This window comes from Ambystoma mexicanum, chromosome 6q (genome assembly GCF_040938575.1).
Source record: "Ambystoma mexicanum isolate Mex_15411 chromosome 6q, UKY_AmexF1_1, whole genome shotgun sequence".
NCBI classification, from domain to species: domain Eukaryota; kingdom Metazoa; phylum Chordata; class Amphibia; order Caudata; family Ambystomatidae; genus Ambystoma; species Ambystoma mexicanum.
Window position 1 is genome coordinate 50,333,055 of NC_090937.1, and position 21,158 is coordinate 50,354,212.

At 48.2% G+C, this 21,158-nt stretch overlaps 1 protein-coding gene across 2 annotated transcripts in view; it reads left to right on the top strand.

Moving 5' to 3' along the window:
• Window positions 1–21,158, top strand: part of RNF38 (ring finger protein 38) — a 1,177,976-nt gene that overhangs the window by 555,133 nt on the left and 601,685 nt on the right. For both annotated transcript variants that reach the window (XM_069630459.1, XM_069630460.1), the window contains one exon: window positions 13,529–13,742. In XM_069630459.1, coding sequence (XP_069486560.1) covers window positions 13,529–13,742 — 214 coding nt within the window. The remainder of the gene's footprint in view (window positions 1–13,528; window positions 13,743–21,158) is intronic.

Sequence of the window (21,158 nt, forward strand, 5' to 3'; positions counted from 1 at the left end):
GCTAATAGCGGTGAGCCGGGTCGTAATTAGCATGGGGATTTAACGTTACCGGTATTCCATTACCGGTAACGTTAAATCCCTACCGCCTACCGCGTAATGAGGCCCATAGTATCCTAAGTAATACGTTAACATTTTAATAGTCAATTTTCTACCCAGCCATCAAATGTGTAAGCGGGCCCACCTATGAAGATCGAGTTTGAGTTTCGAGAGAGTCTTTACGTTTTGAGCAACCAGTGTCAAATGATTGCATAACTGAATGTGCGAATACGTTCCAGTTCTCGTTGCCCATCGGAAGGATGTGCTATGTCTAAGTAGCTTTGTTGTAGGATTTTAAAACCTGACACTCTGACAAAGTCTTTTAGCTGCAACATCAACTTCGAATCAAGGTTATCTGGTCAGGCAGGGAGGCTAAAACGTCATTTGCAAATATTGCACACTTGTTAGTCTCCTCCAAAACTTTGCTATACTCTGCTCTAACCAACACTTCAAAAGGATTCAGAGAGAGTGTTAGAGGAAGCAGGTTTAGGGTGCATCCTTGTCTTGTTCCCTGCTCCAGTTGCAATCCCAAGTGATTTCTGCCTGTTTACAATAGAGGCTGATGGCATAAAATTGCGTGCAAAGACCCGTTCCAAGATGGTGTCCCCAAAACCCATAGATCTTAGAGTCCCTGGCAAAAAGGCCCATTTTATCCTGTCAAAAGCTTTCTCTGCATCAAACACTATTGGGATCACTGGATATCTCTGCTTTTGAGTGTGCCTCTCATAGGGCTAGGCAATATATTGAGTTTTGGAGATACATCGATGTAGTTTCAAAATCAGTATAGGATGAGACCATATCATTAACATCGAGATATATATACATTATTATATATACTACAATTTTGCATTTACATTTTAATATTTACACCGCTGTGTCTATTCTCAAACAGGAAGAGGAACCCTGTATTTGCACTTTATTCTGATCAATGTATTATAAATAAAGGTGTTTGTGAAATCTCACGTGTAGTTGGCGGCTTACAACTGAACAGTTAACCGACATGAACAAAATCTAGATGTACATCGACATCCAGCCCAAAAATATCGATATGACTTTTGGTCCAGATCGCCCAGCCCTAGCCTCTCGTATATAAACTCAGATTAATCTGGGTGCACGACTTGTGGCATACATTTTTCTAATCTCATTGCCAGTAATCTTGCAAAGGTTTTAGCATTTGTGTCGATGAGTGTAATTTGTCTGTAAAAGCCACATAGGGCTGGACATTTCACAGGTTTAGGAATAATCACAATATCTGCCTCCAGCATAGAAGAACGGGATAGTACATGTGTCGGAGAAAGAGATTAAAAGGATTGTATGGTAAGGCACCAATAAAAATTTCAATATTTTGTAGGTATCAGATTGAATCCATCTGGTTCGAAAGCTTTATTACTCTATGGAGTTTATAGCTTGCACCACCTCCTCAAGTTGGATTCGAGAGTATAGAAACCTGTTGGACACCACCTTGACATGAGACGGTGCATCCCTGCAAATATGCCTTTTGATCTGTCCATGACTGTGGCCTTTGTGTATTAAGTGTGATAGAAGTCAGCAAATTCTTTCAACTTCTCGACCTTGGGAAGTGTTATCCCCAAGGATATTATTTCTTTCATATGTATAGGTACTAATTGTACTCTGTTTATGAGCAAGAAACCTGCAAGACATTACCTTTTTTTTTAAATAAAAAAACTGTTTAATCCTCCATGAGACAGCTTTGCTTTGTTGGTGTTTAATAGATTTAACTTCCTAATCATTCCAGGTGTTCCCAGTAATCCCTCTCTGAATGCTTAAGTTGAGATCCCAGTTCAGAGGCCAGTAGCTTGCTCTTGCTATCGGTTATAGAAATTATCTTGCCTGATCCCATTGCCTTGGAAAAGCGTTTCAACATATACTCGATGCAGTATTCGTTACTAAATTGTGGGTAAAATATTCCCTTGTGCCGTCTTTTATCCAATATACCACACCTGATCTTTTAACACTGCACCACAAAGACACCATCTTTTAGCCGGCAATCTAAATTTGCAGAGCGGCATGTACTGGAGCATGATCAGTAACCAGGAGGACATCTAAATTAGAACTGGGGACATCTTCCTCTAATAGCGGAGTAGCAAAAAAATATAATCTATTCTGTACATTCTGAGTTTATGGGATGAGTCAGTCTCCATACATCTATTGCACCCACCTCGTCAAACAACCGTCTAAGTGATTTCAATGCTGCACTAGTCTTGTTTGCCCTCAACTAACCAAAGGCTTCAGGAGGACCAGAAATGGATTAAACTGGTCTGAGATGGAACTCGTAGGCTGATACTGACCTGTGTTTTGCATTGGGGTAACCACATTATTCAGGACCATGATCAATCAACTGCAAGCTTTATTTGCCATAGAAGTAAGTTACAGTTGAATGCATGACCTGGGACTTGCCTAGAGTCAACAGTCATGTGGACGGGTGAGCATAGAATGATGGTGTGAGAGCTGAGTGAATCCTCTGTTTGACAGTTGGGGAGAGCTAGCAGGGTGTTTGGTCAGGTGCATGTTTCCCCGGGCCTAATGCCATCATTTATGCATGTACCTATAACTGGAGCTTACCTAATAAACATTCCTAAGTGTAACGTGAATGGTCCAGCATCTTCCATCAGGCTGTTCCTCGTGTTACCACAACCATGTTTGGCTTAACCTCCAGCGTCTTGCACACTGGTGGCCCTGTGGATACCAGAGGCTGCTCTAGCACTGTAACTGAGACTTGTAAAGGTAAAGCATACCTGCTAATTGTGCAGAATTTCTCACCTGCAGCAGTAGGTCAAGTACTTGAACTGCAACCCCATGTGACATTCACTTATTTCGAACAATAGTTTGTCCTACTGTATTTTTGCCCCATATGCCTCTGCAAAAGTGTGCTTTGTGTGCTAGAGTATAGCTACGCTCAGTGGGCTAAGAACACTTGGAATGTACTACAAGCTTGCTTAGATCAGAATGTTAACCTTGCAGCTTGAACACTGGCCTTAGGAGATTCCCAACAGTAAAATAACCATTACACTGCGAAAATGTGGATGACTGTGATGACTCCTGCAGAGTCATCACAGATTCCCAGCCTAAAGTCTCCGCCTATGTGGCCAGGGAAAGGCAGATGCGACCTGATCCTAACCCTGGGGTGGTGTTAGGAGGGAGGATTACATGGGAGGTGAAGGCTAACAAGGGAATGTGGTGATTCCGTCAGGAGAGACGTGGTGTTCCTCCTCTTTTGAGGTTGGGCTCCCATAGTGGCTGAATATTTAATGGCATGTTGTCACAGTAAGGCCTCCCCTCCTGGATTTTCCCAAGGTGCCAGGTACAAGAACCCCTTTTATAAACATGACAATGGGGGGGGGCGCTGTTGCGCCGAAGCAAGATGGCTGCCTAAGCGTAACGCTCCGGACTGGGAGAGCGAATAATCCTCGTTTTTACCTCTGCCTAAACCCTATAGCATTGCTGGCGACTCTCCAAGAACCTCTCCATCGCATCCCTGCGAAGTTGGGAAGCTAAACGCGCCCTGGGCGCCTGACTACACCTCTCGATTGAACTGGGGCTGCTGCTGCCTGCTCTCCCCGCCCCACGGCTCCTGGGACTGCGGCTCGCTCAACCACCTGAGAGCGCGGTGCGGCGGGACGCTGTGGGGGAGGGGCGGCGAGTCCACAAGGCGCGCCGGGCCGCTGTGGCCGACGGTGTTGCTGCCCTGCACATCTCGCCACCCCACTGAAGACTGCCTCGACTCCCGACTCTTCCGCGCGGGCCCGTGGCCCCCTGCATCGGCGACATCTGGAAGCTTGGGAATCCCAGCACTGCTTACCTTTGGACCGCGACTGTCTCCCCGGCCTCCGCTTCGCCTGCCCTGCCCTTCCCTCCTACCACCCCTCCTCACAAACACAGAACCAGACCACGGCAAGGTAGGAGGTGTGTGGGGTGGGTTTGCCCGGCTCCGGTGGTCCCTGCGGCCGCCCTCTTCTGCCGCCCGCGGGCCTTGCAGCCCGCCATCCTCCACTCCTGCTGCTGCTGCGGTGCCTCGGCTGCTCGGCAGTGCGCCGGCTGGCACTGTTGCGGGGATCTACACTGGGGCTGCTCCCCCGCCCGTGGCCCTTGGGTGCACCTAACGGGATCGTGCCTAACCCACACGGCACCATTGTTCTCTCCTGCTGGCACCCCGCTCCCCCCCTGTACACTGACTGTGGGACCCCAACTATAATAACTGTGGATCTTGACCCTGCGCTGGGCGACCCATTGTAAAACACCCTGTTTACGTCTCCACTCCTGTGCCACGGACATTTGGCTTTCCTTCCCCTTGCGGCTCTGCAGATGCACATCTGGGCTAATTTAGGGAGCCTCGCCAGCCACTGTGCTAAACACCATCCAGGCACGCATCCCAGTGCACTCAAGGCCCGCACTGGCAGCACACCAGGAATACCCTGCTGAACGCCTCTATCCCCCAGCCTCGTGAACGTTGGCTCTCCGCCTCCCTACAGTGGTGCAACTATATTAAGAGACTGTCGTGTGTGCCCTCAATGACTTAAGTACGTGTTCATCATAATGTGCAGGGCTGGATCCATAGGACTCCTGCCACCCTCACTGAACTGAGCTACAATCTGTGGTCCCACTCGCTACCCCGCACCTGCGCCAGCTGTGCATGCGCCCCACGGCCTACAGGTGGGGGCCCGTGTTGGCGCCTGGATTGCCTTGCTCATAGCTCCCCCCGCAGAGGCTGAGGCGCTTCACCTTGTGCTTCCCTGAACTGATCCACGAACCCCCCTGCTGCCAGCAATCCGTGCTACATCTCCCTGCACTACGTCACTGGACCAGCGATCCTGTTGTCATCCTCATGTCTGGGCTCCCCTTCGGCTGCTGTGGGCTCGCCTCTGACCCTGCGTGACTTTAGGGTAACCTCTCTAACACTGCCTCCAGCGTCCCTAACTGCTGTCCTTGCTTGACGCCCCCCTCCCCCCCGGGGCACTCGGCGGGGTGGTAGTTGGAAGTCCTGACTGCTGCCTCCTAATAGGGCCTTGGGCGCCGGACGCGGCCTGTCACCATGACCAAGGGAGTGGGGGCTAGCAAGAAGCAAAGCTCATTAAATATGTTCACCAAGACACCCTCCAAGCCGCTGATCGACCCTCCAGAGGAATCACCGCTTGCCACAGCATCCTCAACTCCTGATGACTCGCAGAAAATGCTCGAGTATATACGCGAGGGCTTCACCACGCTGCACTCTAAACTGGACGATATGAATGGGACCATCTCATCCATAAAGGCCCATATCGAAAGAACGGACAGTAGGGTTTCCAAGATCAAAACAAGGGTTGGCGCCGCGGAGGACGACGTGGGTTCCCTACGCGCTGCTGTGACCACTCTGGCCAACCGGGTCTCGGTGGTCGAAAAGAAAAATGACGACCTCAAATCCCACTCCAGGCGGAATAACCTCTGCATCTTCGGCGTATCAGAGGACAACATCAGGGAGCTCATGGAGGATTACGTGGAGCGCACCCTTCTAACACTCCTTGACAACCCCAAGCTTTTGGCACAATTTGCAGTGGAAAGAGCTCACCGCTCCCTGACCTGGAGGCCCAGGCCCGGTGCGCCGCCTCGTCCCATCATAGCCAGAATCCTACATTTCCGTGACCATGACACCTTGCTCCGTGCAGCCAGGGCCAAGGGGGAGCTACGTCTTGGGGCGGCGAGGATACACCTGTACCCAGACTTCTCTGTGGCTGTGCAACAAGAGCGTAAGACCTTCCTTGCGGTCAAAAAGAGACTTCGGGACTTAGGAGTCAAGTACGCCATGCTCTTTCCTGCTAAACTGAGGATCGGCCACTCCAACCAAACATTCTTTTTCACCATCCCAGAAGAGGCTTCGAAATTTATAGACGAACACTTTCCCGGTTGATCTGAACATCGTTAATACAAGATTCATGTTCTCAATGGTTGTTGCCGTACCTAAGCCACGTGTGGGACCGCCACGGCGTTGCCCCTCCACAATGGCCATTCGTTAACAGTAGTTCACTGGTTGCTAGTTTTGTCAATGTTGCTCCATTACTCCTTTGCGTAAGTGGCCCTACACGCCACACTGTTGCACTGTATGCAGTAATATCTGCTTCCTGTTGGGCTCCCAGCTTGGTGACTACCCTGCCGCTACGGCCGGGCCCCTCCAGTCGTTATACCCCGGGACCCTGACTTGCCAATGCTGCGACTACACCCTGCTCTTGCGTTGGTGTGTTGGGGCCCATGGCTACACCCCTATGCTCCCATTGGTCCTCTACCTAAGACCTGGACCCCACTGTACCCCGCACCCACTCTAAATACTTTGATTAATCCTATTGCATAGCATAACTCTCCTAACGCTCTCCCCTGTCCGGCGCGCCATCGCCCGGCTGCTAACAGACCCCCAGGCGTTGATGCCTAAAAGCTCATGTTTGTTTTGGTTCTGTTTGGGTTTCGTCCCTCTGATTGGGGGAGGGATGTGGGTGGGGGGTGGGGAGGAGACGTTATGGTTAAAAAAAAAAGTCTTGACAGCCACCGGAGGCGCAGCATGCGCCACACCAAAACACTTTGTAAATGTAGATATGCGACCGCATACATCCAGATCGTGCATCTTTCATTTACTGGAAATCCCCTTGTAGTCATTCAACCATTACCCCCTGAAATATGGCTAATACCAACCTGACCTTTATGAGCTGGAACATCAGGGGATTAGGCAATTACAAAAAGATGCGTCAGATTCAGCTTCACGCTGAACGCCACGGGGTAAACCTCTTATGTTTACAGGAAACCCATGCTCAGTCGGAGCAGTGTGAACGATTCGCCAAGCAATGGGGGCCCCAGAGGTATTATACCAACTATTCCACTCAGAGCCGTGTCACCCTCACCTTAATACACAAAAGCCTGAAGTTCACGTGTCACCACTCCCACATAGATCCACTTGGAAGATATGTATTAATCACTGGTATATTACAGCATCAGGAGGTAGTCATCCTGAATATATATGGTCCCAACGTTGACGACCCCGATTTCTACCTCCACCTGGCCACTCTACTTGAGGGTTACCCCCTGATTCCTATCTTATGGGGCGGGGATTTCAAGAAATACTGGATGTCACCCTTGATAGATCGGGATCTAGGCCTCGCCAACTGTCTAAAGCAGCATATACTATCCTCACCACGCTCCCCCGTCTGGCACTGGTGGATGCCTGGCGTCTAATGAACCCTGAAGTCCGTACATACTCCTTTTACTCCTCAGTGCATGATTCCCACTCTAGAATAGACAGATGGCTTATCACAGACATACTGATCAGATGCCTATCTCACCTGGCCATTCTCCCCAGGACACTATCAGACCACTCACCGGTACTTATCTCCTTAAACTGGGGATTGGATGCCAATAATACCAGACAGTGGAGGATGAGTCCCCATGCGCTTCTTGACCAGGTTTTCGCTTCCGAGCTCGAATCCTCCATCGAGGAATACTTTGACATCAACACAAATTCTGTGTCAACACAGGCTGTACTCTGGGAATCCTTCAAAGCACACACAAGAGGGATCGCCATCTCCAAAAGCTGTGGCATCCTGAAGGGCATCCGTGCCGATATTATTACTAGCGAATCAGCCCTGGCCATCTACGAATCCCAATACGCCTTAGATCACTCCCCGGCCACCCTAGCGGCGCTGGGATCTGAGCTGCACAGGTTTCGTTGCCTTGCCGAGCGCAAGGTTAAGTTCCTGGACTCCCCTCGGTCGGCGAGGAAATACGGCGAAGGTGAGCGGCCCGGCCAGATGCTAGCTAGACTGCTGCGCCGTGAACTCGGTGCCCCCAATATTCCGGCCATTACTAGACCGGATGGCACACTCTCGCCACCTCCCCCCCCAAGACATCAATTCTGAGTTCCTCTCGTTCTACACCTCTCTATATTCGGAGGCTGACGGGGCCCAGGTTCCCAAAATCGAGTCTTACTTACAGAATCTTTCCCTATCAGTCCTCTCAGCCGATGCTAGCGGCTTCCTTGAGAGGCCCTTCACCCTTGAGGAACTTGTCGAGGTCATCGAGTCACCGGCATCCGGGAAAGCCCCTGGCCCGGATGGGCTCCCGATGGACTTCTATAAACAATACAAGTCTCAACTAGCGCCGCACCTACTGGCCCTATGGGAAGAATCGTGCGACAAGGGCATACTTCACCCGACCCTCTGGGAGGCACTGATTACAGTGCTCCTCAAACCTGGTAAGCCCCCTACTCAGTGCAGCTCATACCGACCACTCTTGTTGATTAACAGCGATATTAAAATATTCGCCAAACTGCTAGCCAACCGCTTAGCCCGTGCATGCCCCACATTATCCACCCAGACCAGGCCGGTTTTGTCCCTGGTAGGTCCACTTCCTTAAATTTAAGGAGGCTCTTTAATGTAATCGGCAGAATCGGCCCGGCCACACAGGCGGTTGCAGCTACGTTGGACATGCAGAAGGCATTTGACTCAGTCTCGTGGAAATACCTATGACGAGTTCACGAGAAATGCAAATTTGGCCCCAACTTCCGAACCTGGATAAAGCTGCTTTACACTGCTCCATAGGCCAAAGTCCGCACGGAAGACAGATGCTCCGCCCCCTTCCAGATATCCAGAGGCACTCGCCAAGGATGCCCCTTCTCCCCCCTCATTTTTGCCATAGCTATGGAGCCCTTCGCTGACATGATTCGCCAATCGCACTCGCACAGGGGTTTGCGCACAGCCGGCCAAGCCGATATAGTCTCACTCTATGCTGACGATGCCCTGCTGTATGTCCGTTCCCCTGAAACCAACCTTGCCCCTATACTGGCGGATGTGGACCGTTTCAGAGACATATCCGGCTTGAAAGTAAACTGCTCCAAGTCTGCCTTATTCCCACTCAGACTTAACACAACCCCCAACCCCCCTGATTTACATGGGTTCAATTGGTCTCCGTCTAGCTTCACTTACCTGGGGGTGGTGGTCTCCCGGCACACGGCACAGCTATGTGACGACAACTACCAGAGCTACCTAACTAACCCGGTGGCAAAAAACCTCCAGCTGGACTAAACTCCCCCTCTCACTAGCAGGCAGAATTGGAATACTTAAAATGGTTGTATTTCCTCAATTACTGTATGATATGATATGATATGGTATTTGTAACGCGCCTATATACAAGTGTTTCACTGTACTGATTCACCAATCTGCCTCTGTTGCCCGGGAATGCTTTTTTCCAAACACTGAGCTGTATATGTAACACCTTCCTCTGGCACTCGGGGGCAGTCCGCCTCAAATTATCTACACTGACAGCCCCTAAGGTATTGGGCAGATTCAGCGCACCAGATTTCATCAGGTACTGGGTGGTGGCCCAATCTCTGTTTGCTGCATACTGGTTCAACACCGTCGATTTTCCCCCCGCCCCCCGCCACGCCCACATGTTCGCCTTGAGAAGCCAACTGTCTGTGACCGAGTGATCGGATCCCTGGTCCTCAAGCCAAGCCCCCCCGACTCAAACTCTGCAAACCCTGTAGCTAGTACATCCTTGGCTTTGACCAAACTCTGGACAATGGTTGACGCACTCCACCCATTTCACGGGGATTTGCCATTATGGAACTTCTTCCCTGGTGTCCCACACATTCCACACACAGTGGTTACTCGCTGGGCGGATGCCAGCTTTCTGACACTCTGTGATGCCTTTGAACAAGGAAACTTTATCGAATGGGGTGATCTCCCTCTCTCACTCAGACGCCGACCCTCGGTGTGGCTACAATACTCTTCAAGTCCAGATATCCCGATTTCCCCGCCTTGCCGTCCGACGAACCCATAGTGGCGGAGCTCTGCTCCTTTCTCTCCTTCAGAGGCAAGGTGTCGAGACTTTACTCCTTGTTACAGACTAGAGCTGCCCCCCGCCCCCTTCGCCGAGCTAAGGCGCAGGTGGGAGGAGGACCTCGGTGCTGAGATCACCGACGAGAGATGGTCCCGGATGTGCGCTCGCACCCACGATGTGTCCTACAACACCAAATTTAAACTCATCCAGTTAGTTCAAAATCCTACACAGGTACCATCATACACCTATGAGACTTCATTGCATGTTCTGTGCCATCCCTCCTACTTGCCCCAGATGTGGCGTGGATCAAGCTTCCTATATATACATGCTATGGTACTGTCCCCGTCCGACCCAATTTTGGCTGGACATCTGCTCCACACTGTCTGACATTCTGGAACACACGATTGCCCCCACCCCACCCCACTGCACTGCTTGTTCCATGACCTTTCCTCAGTTGTCCCGCGATTCTAAGAAACTAGCAGGTCTCTGCATTCTGTTGGCAGTCCGCTGCATATTACTATGCTGGCTCCCCCCTAGAGCGCCTACCTATACACAATGGCTCAGGTCAGTCACATGGGCTCATGACACGGAGCAGTCCTGGAACGCAATGCAGCACTCCCATTCAAGGCCAAGGGACATCTGGCCGAGATTCCGAGACTATATGTCTGCCATGGTCTCACCATCAACCCCCCCCCCCCCCAATCCCCCACCTCCCCGGGAGGCTCCGCGTAGATGTTGACCCTTCTGGTGCAGGTATTAAAACTTTGTATATTGCCTTTTCTCAATACGATCATTCTACTCAGTATGTACTGATTAATATCTGTGTTGCTTGTCTTTTGCTGCTGGTGCCGTGTGGCTCCCTCTGCTCTCTGTTGTGCTGTCAAATCAAATAAAAAAAGTTTAAAAAAAATAAATGATGTATATAAAAGTCAAAATGCTACTACTACTTTTAGTAGTAAAGATTTTCCATGAGTTTCAGTGAATAGACTCAAGAGAAAACCTGTACTTCCTTTACAACCTTCCCCTACATATATACATCATATAACTCCCCTAACCAACATGGATTACATGATATTGCTGATGTTGAAATAACTAGGAACATTATGGACTTCAAGTCCAATAATGCTCCTAATACTGGGACGAGGAAGAGAGATCCAGAGTTTCAAAAGTGTAATCTGCCATCTAGTTGTTAAAATGACCCACACCTGAGCAGGACCTTTAAACATTTAAAGGCTTTTCAGGTGTGGGCCATGGCGAGACAGCAGAAGCAGCAGGAAGAAGCAGGGAATGGAGTCACCACTGTGCTGGCAGCAGGACGCCGTGTGAAGTTCGTGGAAAAGGTTGAGATCCCTAGAAGCCCCAGAGGACCCGCAGCGGGAAGCAGTATCGATGCAAGCGACCCCAAGGGAGAGAGAAGCTCCCTGCTTCCGGTAAGACACTCCGGTGTTAGCCTTTCACTGGCAAGCATAGAGTGTTGTGCAAGTTCCATTGAAAGCCTGTGCTTAATGTGGCAGATGGCAGGAGCTGTCAAACACAGCAGGAGTCATGGCAAATCAACAGGAGGAGCCAGCGTGTTGGCAGGAGATGGCAGGAAAGACCAGTGAGTTGGCCTGGTGCAGGTGAATCAGGGGTGCTCGAGGGAGAATGCTGAGCAATTTTGATTACCATCAATTTTGATTACCAAATGTTAAAATGTAAGCAAATTGGGCGCAACTCTCCTATTATGAGATGTCGAGCAGTAGAATATTGTAACCCGCATTGCAAAAGACAAATTGGGGAATATTTAATTACTATAACATGCATTGCCAAAGAGGGCCAATAACACAACAAAGGAGATGCAACTTTCCCAAAGGGGGATATCTTAAAAGGAGACATTGTAACTTGCATTGCCAAAGAGTGACACTAAGACAAGTTGAATTGAGTAGTTCCATAGCAAGATCCCTCGAGGGAGAGAGTTGTAAATCGCATTACCAACAGCCAAAAGCTTGTGAAAAAGAATGTGATACAGCACGAGAAAAGCCCTCCTTGTAACAAGGAACAAGGGGGAGAGCAGTGTAACTTGCATTGCTTATGGCAAAAAGACCAGTGTAAGAATTATCCTTGTGTGCTGTATGTCGGAGAAGGAACTGTATACCAATTTTGTTAACAAGCCTTACCACAGAGTACAAGTTGTAGTAGTAGAGTTTTTATCCTTGAAGGCGAGTAAACCAGGGAAGGGACACTTAGTGGTTGCTCCTGGCAAGCGAGTGGACCAGGAAGAAGATAACTTGAAGTACTGTGAATGTGGTGTGAGGTTGTGTTGGAAAGAGAAATGGCAAATTCAATATAGTGCTCGATGAACTGTTTTATGACCATCCTGACTAAGCTGTTGTTTCTAAAGGAAGTATGACGCAACAGTAATTGGTTGATCTTCAGAGAACATTTGCCTTGACTTCTGACTAGAGGTGGGAAGAGGAAGTCTTTGATTTGCCAAGCAGGTGGTTGTGGAAACATTCCCCATTGTTTGCAAGTGTGGAAATCCTTTTGAACTGAGACAGTCACTTTGCCAAGTGAAAGATATTGAATGTAAAGAACTTTACTTCTTACCTGGAGTGGAATTTGGCTTGTGAAAATAACTTTTCTGAAACTGAACTTTAATTTGAAACATCCTGAATTGATCAAGGGGAAGGGGATCAACCCTAGTCACAAGGATTCTTGGTTATAACATTTGGGTTTGAACTTAAGTTATTTTGTGAAGTTAAATCCCCAAATTAATCCTGTATGATTCTGTTGTGTGTATTAGTGTGAGGGACATATTTTTGGACATTAGGTCGATTTTCTTAGCCTTAGTTTGTCAGGCAGGGAAACCTTTGTTAGGCTATGGAAAGATAGGTGTTTGTCTCACCCCTTATGTAATAAAATTGCAACTTGTGACAAACTTATACCTAAGTGTCGTTCTCTCATGTCTCACAGAACCTTAACTATTAATGTTCACTCATTGCTGCTGCAGATTTCATCTATACAAATACTCTGTTCAGTATCTGAAGCATCAAGTTGGTCATTTTCAATTGTTAGTATAGTTGACTTTGTATTAAGTACTTTACATTAGGATTGAAGACTATGGAGTATTAAACCATTTGCTAGGTTTATATTGAGAATTGTTTTAAATAATTATTTAGATGCAAACATCTGTTTTCTCTACATTGTACTGAATGTTGATGGTTGGTTTAATTAATTTTCTTTTCAAATGGGTTTCCAAATTTCTTTCAGTGCATACTGTCAAACTGCATATTCATTTTTCAATATACTTTGTTAATGTTTTTTTCTAAGTTTGGTAAAGCGTGAAAACGTTTAGTAGTTTTTGTATGCTTGCAAAAGAAGCACTTGCAGGGTGAAATTCTGTCATGGTTTAATGTCACCATATGAATACAATTATGTGACAGGTTTACTGGCTCTTTATTTTGCCATTGTTTTACTAGTGATCAGCTTGTGCAGCTAAGTAGTCATGTAGGCATGCACCCTTGTAACTGCATCAGTGTAGGCTCCATTCCTTTAGCTTTGTCCTGGCATAACATTTTACATTCATAGCACCATGATAAGTACTCTTACAACCTTATAGGTGTCTACATAGCTCATCTTTGCTTTTGTATAATCTTTCACTTTGCATGTTTGACTTTTATCCTTTATTCCTATTTTTCAGTCCTCCTGTCAGGCGTCAGAGAGGAAGGAGGGATCGCATTGCTCGTCACAACTCTATTAGTCAAGATGAAAATTACCATCACCTTTCATATGGACAGCAACAAGCAATGGAGGAGCCTCGAGCCTTTCATCCACCAAATGTATCTCCTCGATTGCTGCATCCAGCTGCTCACCCACCTCAGCAGAATGCAGTTATGGTGGACATTCATGAACAGGTATGACATTTGTGGGGGCAAACATTGACTAGCTGGTCTTTCTCTACAGTTTTGCTATTTCATAGACATGGGAAGTCTTCTTTTTACAATTTGTATTTGTATTCATTTGGAGAACAGTGTTGTGGATTTCAGAATGACTTAAAATAACACATGCAATATATCCGAGATATTCCCCAGAAGGGCAAGTGTGCTTTTATAATAGCACAAAGATGAGAACAAGTGGTGAGCCAGATTGGGCGCGTGAAAAAAGTAGGACACCATATACGAGGCACAAAATAAAATGTATATGAAACCGGTGTCTTACAAATGTAACATTAACACACGGGGCAAGTGCTTCAAACTAAAGAGTAGTCTACAAATATACAACATTACATTTTTTGGCGGCACTGAAGGGAGAAGTGGGGTCCATAAGAGCAAGGGAAAGTGGCAGGGCAGCTTCCTCTTTGGCAACTAAGTTTAAGCTGAGATTTGAAGAGATCCAGTCAGGTGGGCCTCAAATGTTATGGACAGCGGTTCAAACTGAGTGGGATGAGTAGGGAGAAAGAGGAGGCACATAGGGTGCTTGGGAGTGCTAGTTTGAGTGGGGAGGAGGAGCTGAGGGAGCAAGATAGTTAGTAAACAGTGATGCAATCAAACGGGTACTGAGGAGCAGGACCATTGATAGCTTTGTAGGCCAGGAGAAGGATTTTTAAAATGGCAGTGGTTGTGCATAGAGAGCCAACCAGCATGGTGCTGGTAGGTAGAAGTTGGGGAGGCTCTGGGTAGTTTGCAGAGTGTAGATGGAGGAAGGAGTAGAGAGGAAGTCCCAGGCGTTGGCACGAACAGCCGTAGAGTTTGCTGATAATGAGGGAGGAGTGGCAAGTAAGAAAAGCACCAATTTTCTGAGTGTTGAGAAGCTTCCTACGAGCAGCACATGCCGTGGTTGTGATGAATTGTTGCAATCTGAGGCCACTGTCGCACAAGGCTCCACGGTTGTGAGCCTTGAATGAGGGAGCAATGAGTCTTGTGTGAAGGAAATATGAGAGGGGAGGGCAGGAATGCCACTGGAAGCCAGGAGAAATATGACTTCCATTTTAGAGAAGTTCAGCATCAGGCAGCAGAGAGCTAGCCAGTGACAGATTGCAGTGAGACAGGTGATGATCTGTTCCGTGATGGCTTGGTGAAGGAGGGAAAGGTGAAGATGATTTGAGTGTTAGCAAAGAGGTGATGGTTAAAGCCAAAGTAAGGGATGAGACGCCTTAAGCCAGAAGTGTACAGGGTGAAGAGCAGAGGTACAAGGTCTGATCCCTTTGGGATCTCGACAGGGAAAAGTGAGATCAGAGATTTGCGACATCCAATAGTTTATAAAGTGGCTTTCCAGGTCAAAGGTCCTAGAGAGTGAGGTGAAAGGATTGGCAAGCTGTGACATAAGTGGCAGCGTCTAAAATGATGAGCATAGAGGAATTTGTACTGGTGAGCATCAGAGAGATAGTTGGAGACCTGCATGAGTTCAGTTTCGGTGCATTGTTTTCTAAGGAAACCAGATTAAAGTGGATCTCAAAGGCCATTAGCCTCAAGGTACTTAGTGATCCCATTGAAGACCACCCGCTCAATGACCTTTTGAATAATGAGGAAAGAGGAAATAAGGCTACTTCCCATGGGACGTTTGGGTGAGCAGAGGATTTCTTCACATGAGTTAGGAATGTTGCATATTTGAAGGAAGCAGCGACAAGTCCAATGAATGGAGATAGAGAGGGAGGATACAAGGAAGTTTAGTTTAATATGAGTGGCTGCAGAGGGCCTTGGGAAGCTTGAAGTCCCCCAACCTGACAATGGGGATGTCGTTGGGGAGAGGCACAAGGATGTTCACATAAGGGAATAATAATGGCATAAAAATAGGAAGAGCTGATGTCATAGGGGGCATGGGTAGGGATAAGGGTCTTATTGATAAGGAACCCCACACCATTGCCCTGCCCAACAGGTCAGGGAGAGAGGGAGAAGGTAGCACAATCAATGTCAAGAGCTGGTAGTGTAGCAGTCATGAGGGGATATCCAGGTTTCTGTGATAGTAAGAAGTGAAAGTTGATGGTGATGAGTTTTAAGTGGTCAGTGATGTAGAAAGACTTGTTGCAGATTGATTGAACATTCCAGAGGCCAAGTGAAGGAGTGATGGGAGGTGAGGGAGAGGAGTGTGTGTTGTGCAGTTGGCGAGGGTGATATATAAGGTTGTATATCCTTTAAGAATATAACAGAACAAGAGCATCAGGTTGTATGTCTTCTCTGGCCCTCACAGGCCCAAACAGTCAATTGGCCCTTAGCTGCAGAAGCCCGGGCTGGATGCCCTGGAGGGACTCGATAACAAGTGAAACAGTGTGTCACATTACCCTCTGGGAGTCAGTCCGAGTGCTCAAGACTTCCCGGGGTTCCAGCTAGGATGGATGAAGGGTCCCGGTTGTTGTAGGCTCACAGAGCTTCATATTTCATGCAAGACCCTCAGATAGTAATAACACTTCGAATGGATTGTGTCCTTCCACATATTCCTCATCTTGTGATAATCGTTATCTCCAGCTTCGCTGCTTCGGAAAAAAAAATTCTCGGCAGAGGGCGCTGTGCTCGAGGTCGTGGCGTCGGTTGTCCCCCGACGTACTCCGTACTCTGTCGACGTCACCGATGGTATAAGTAGCTCGAGCCGTGCCCGTTGCTTCAGTTCTGTTTTTCCAAACGCTTCGTGATCGAGAACGGCACGCTTCTATTTTCAGTGAAGAAAATGTCATCTTCGACACCTTCAACACCCAGGACTGGGTTCAAGAAGTGTGCAGATTGTGGATCGAAGGTGTCTATTACCGATCCGCACCGGATTTGTCTCTGGTGATTCGGTTCCAGTCACCGAACCGACGACTGCGGTTCCTGGCAATCGATGACGAAAAAGCTCTTCGTGAGAGAAGAGGTAAACTGTCGGTGGGGAGGGAGGCCTCAAAAAAGGTTTAGTCAAAAAAACATAAGAAAGCGACCGATTCTAAGGAATCGGATCGCCATAGGCACTCGAAGAGATCTCGATCTAGAAGTAGATCGAGACATTCGTCGTCATCGAAAAAAATGAAGAGGAGACATAGATCTCCCTCATCATCTTCTTCATCAGAGTCGACCGAAGAAATTCGTTGTCCGACTAAATCGGATTCTCCCAGTAAGTGGGAAGAATTCCGCAAAAAGATGATGGAGGTTTTCGAGAATGCGGCCTCGACCCCCTCGAAAGAACCTCGAAAAAGCCATACCCCTAAGGTCGCTCTGTTGGACGACAAAGGGAAGTCCAAGGCTACTATGGCTAAGACGAGTAGCGTCGAGGAATACAAAAAAACTCGAGTCGATGTAAAACCGTCGAAGAAACCTCGAGAGTCGAGCACCAAGAAACACAAATTAGTCGAAGACTTTGACTTTGTCGACGCCCTCGACGTCGATAATTTCGACACCAAAACCACATGCGTCATCGACTCCATTATCGAAGTCATCTTCGAAAACTTCGAAGACTTTGAAGACACCCTCGAAGTTTTCGAGGGATTTGCCATTTCCTTCGAAGCAGATGGAAGAGGAAGAAAGGAGATTCACTCCTTTGCCCAGGTCAGACTTTTTCAAGTCTATGTCTGCAATTTATGAAGAGTCTGCTTCAGAAGAAGAAGATGAAGTTACTCCTTTGGGAGTTACTTATGGGACAAGACAAGTTCCTAAAGAACTTATTGACCAGGAATCCAGAATGAGAGACCTGAGTGATACTTTACATTCTGCCAGTGGAGTTGACACATCCCCAGAATTAGTGTTCGCCAAACCTGATCCTGCAGAGCATGCAGATGCTGGATACAGGGGTCTTATGACCGGGGTAGTTGAATACATGGGTTGGGGTAATACTTCACCCATTTTTGAACAAGATGACATGACAGATATTATCGTCCAGGGACCTCAGAAGGATCCTGTTCTCCCCCTTCACAGGGCCCTTCAAAGGACTGTGGAGAAAAACTGGGAGAAACCAGAAACCATTGCTGCTGCAGACAGCACTTTTCCAAGAAAATACAGACCAGCTGGATAGGATCCTGAATATTTGAATAAACATCCGACTCCAGAGAGTTTAGTCATTCAAGCAGCATCCACTTCAAAACAAACGGCTTATCCAACTATCCCTCCAGATAGAGCGGATAAAAAAATTGACGCCTGGGCACGTAAAGTTTTCACGTCAGGCAGTATGGCACTTAAGTCGGCAAATGTCACCTGTACCCTAGCTAGGTTTACCCATACCCTGTGGGACTGTATTTCGGCGGCGGCTGATCATATTCCGGTAGGCGAGGAAAGGGAAGGCTTCCTGAATATAGTCAAAGACGGGAAGGAGGCAATGGGGGAATGCCTCCAGTCTGGACTGGATACTGCTGATAGTATCAGCAGATCCATGGCTGCAAGCGTTGTGCTACGCAGATTTGCGTGGTTGAGGAAGTCGGGATTTGCACCGGATGTGCAAGCTAGACTCCTCAACTGTCAGAAAGCACCAAAGTATTGACTGAAAAGGATACGGTACTCAAAAGGATACAGGTGGTAGGGTCTTCCGGATCCCTGTTCACACGATTTGATAGTTGTGAAGTCAAGTTTAGACCTTCCAAATGATACAACTCTCTGACTGATAAAACAGGCAGAGAGATGGATCACTGGAAAGGGCGTGGGTGAGGTATAGGAAGTCAGGCTAGAACAAAATAAAGTATCATAAGAAACTGCCCCAAACTGAGTATGATAGAACAGAAAATGACATGAATGCACACACTGACCTTAAGTCTAGGGCAGAAGAATCCAGCAGAAGTCTCTTGAGGAATTCCAAAGGTAGAACAAACGACAAGGAAGGGAAGATTAGTAAGGGAGACTTATCCCGAACGGAACGAGGCTCACGCTAGATACAGGTTGATGCACCACAGGATAGCGTCCAAAGTACTGTTCACTGTCACCTTCCAATTATCCTTGAAAAGCTTCCTTCCCACGTAGAGAAAAGTATAATGTATCAATCCCCCTGTTAATATCACAGGTGCAGGATTTGGAAATATCGCCCTTTTTATGGTATAAACAAAGTACACGCGGTTCTGCACAGCCGCGAAGAAAATAGCGTGCGCGTGCGGAAATACACGCGATTTAGGATTCACGCAGTCCAGGCCAGCCGCACTTGAAGACAACGTGTGCGTGTGGATTTACACGCTAGCAGGATTCACGCAGTCCAGGCCAGCAACGCTTGAAGACAACGTGTGCGTGTGGATTTACACGCGAGCAGGATTCACGCAGCCCAGGACAGCCACGTTTGAAGACAACGTGCGTGTGTGGATTTTACACGCGAACAGGATTCATGCAGTCCAGGCCAGCCGCGCTTGAAGATAGCGTGCGCTTGTGGGTTTGCACGCGAACAGGATTCACGCAGCCCAGGACAGCCGCGTTTGAAGACAACGTGCGCGTGTGGAAGGACACGCGAACAAACAGCTCCAGGAATCAGCGTGTGGCGGAAAACACGCTATAGAAGGCCCACAAAGTAGCTGAAGTAACCTGCAAGGAGGCAGATCTGAGGTTAAAGCTACACAACGCCAAATGATTCGATCAGAAGCAGCGAGTGAAGTTTCCACGCTGCTTTTATACGTAATGCCGTAGTTCACGTGACGAAGCAGAATACACGTGAAGTTAGCGACGTGAAAAGTGCAAACGTCGTTTTCCCGGCAAGGTATCGAACAACCGCCATTTGGAATAGAATGGTCTAGCTGTTCTACGAGCGTAGGAGGTAGGACCACGTCCGGCATGCATGACATCAACATGCCCTTTGATGGCTCGAGGCTCTTTGGCAGAAAGGCTGATGAAAGCCTTGAAAAACTTCAGACCTCGAAAGCGGCAGCTAAATCACTCAGCGCCTCTTTGCGCCAGCCTCTAAAACCCTATTCCGGCTCATCTTCCTGGAGGGGTCGATCTTTTCGATACTACTCCTCTTTTGGTAGAGGAAGAGGACAGGCCTCTCAAAGGGGCAAAAGGAACTTCCCTCGTGGAACACGGGGAAGAGGTGCAAAATCAGCCTCAGGAGCGGCATCTGTACCCTCAGCCACTCCTGCAGCCGCCTCCAAATCCCTCTGAGACCTTGTTACACAAAACACCAGTTGGAGGCAGGATCTCTCAACATCTGAAGGAATGGCGGGGCATTACCTCAAATGCTTGGGCACTGGAAACAGTAGCCCAAGGTTACTGTCTCCCCTTTCTAAAAAGGCCTCAGAATCATCCACCGGGAGCCAATTCCATCAAAATTCCGGATCCGCTCCTGTTGCAGGAAATTTTAACCCTGCTAGAGAAAGGTGCCATAGAACTGGTACCTGTAGCGGAGAGGAACAGGGGTTGGTACTCCCCATATTTTCTCATCCCAAAAAGGACGGAGGACTGAGACCCATCTTGGACTTGAGAAACTTGAACAAGTTCCTCAGGAAGGACAAGTTCAAGATGGTGACTCTTTCTCAGATCCTTCAGGCTCTCCAACTCCAAGATTGGTTGGTATCATTGGACCTTCAGGATGCTTACTTTCATGTGCCAATCCATCCAAAGCACAGAAAGTACCTGAGGTTCGCGATTGGCAATTCTCATTATCAGTTTCGAGTTCTGCCATTCGGGTTGACCTCCGCCCCGAGGGTTTTCACCAAACTGTTGGCGGTTGTGGCAAGTCTCAGGAAAGGAGGTATTTACATATATCCCTACCTGGACGACTGGTTGATCAGAGCAAGTTCTCCAGAACAAGCTCAGGAACATCTTTCGATCACCTGCCACTTCCTCCACAAACTGGGCTTCTCCCTCAATTTCAAGAAGTCCCACATGATACCATCCCAGAAACTCCAGTTTATCGGAGCAGTCTTGGACACTTCATCGGGAAAAGCCTCGCCTCCCGAAGTGAGAGCTCTCCACATCCAGCAGATGGTAACAAAATTCCAGAATGCCCAACGTCTACCGGCCTTCGATTTTCTCAGGTTGCTCGGCCTCATGGCATCCTGCATTTTTCTAGTACCAGAGGCCAGATTGAGAATGAGATCCCTTCAATGGGCACTCAGAACTCAGTGGTCCCAGTTCTCAGGGAATATGTCGGATCTTCTGCAAGTCCCGAGCGCAGTTGCTCAGGATCTTCTATGGTGGGCTTGCAACGACAACATTCTCAAGGGAGAGTCTTTTTGGCAACCATGGCCGGAGATAACGGTAGAGACGGACGCCTCACTCACGGGGTGGGGAGCACACACCAACGATCTGACAATCAGCGGTCGTTGGTCTCCATCAGAGCCCAAACTACACATCAACCTATCAGAGCTGAGGGCAATCAGACTAGCTCTGAAGGCCTTTCTGCCCTCTGTACAGGGAAAGAATATTCTGATAATGACGGACAACACAGTGGCCATGTACTATCTC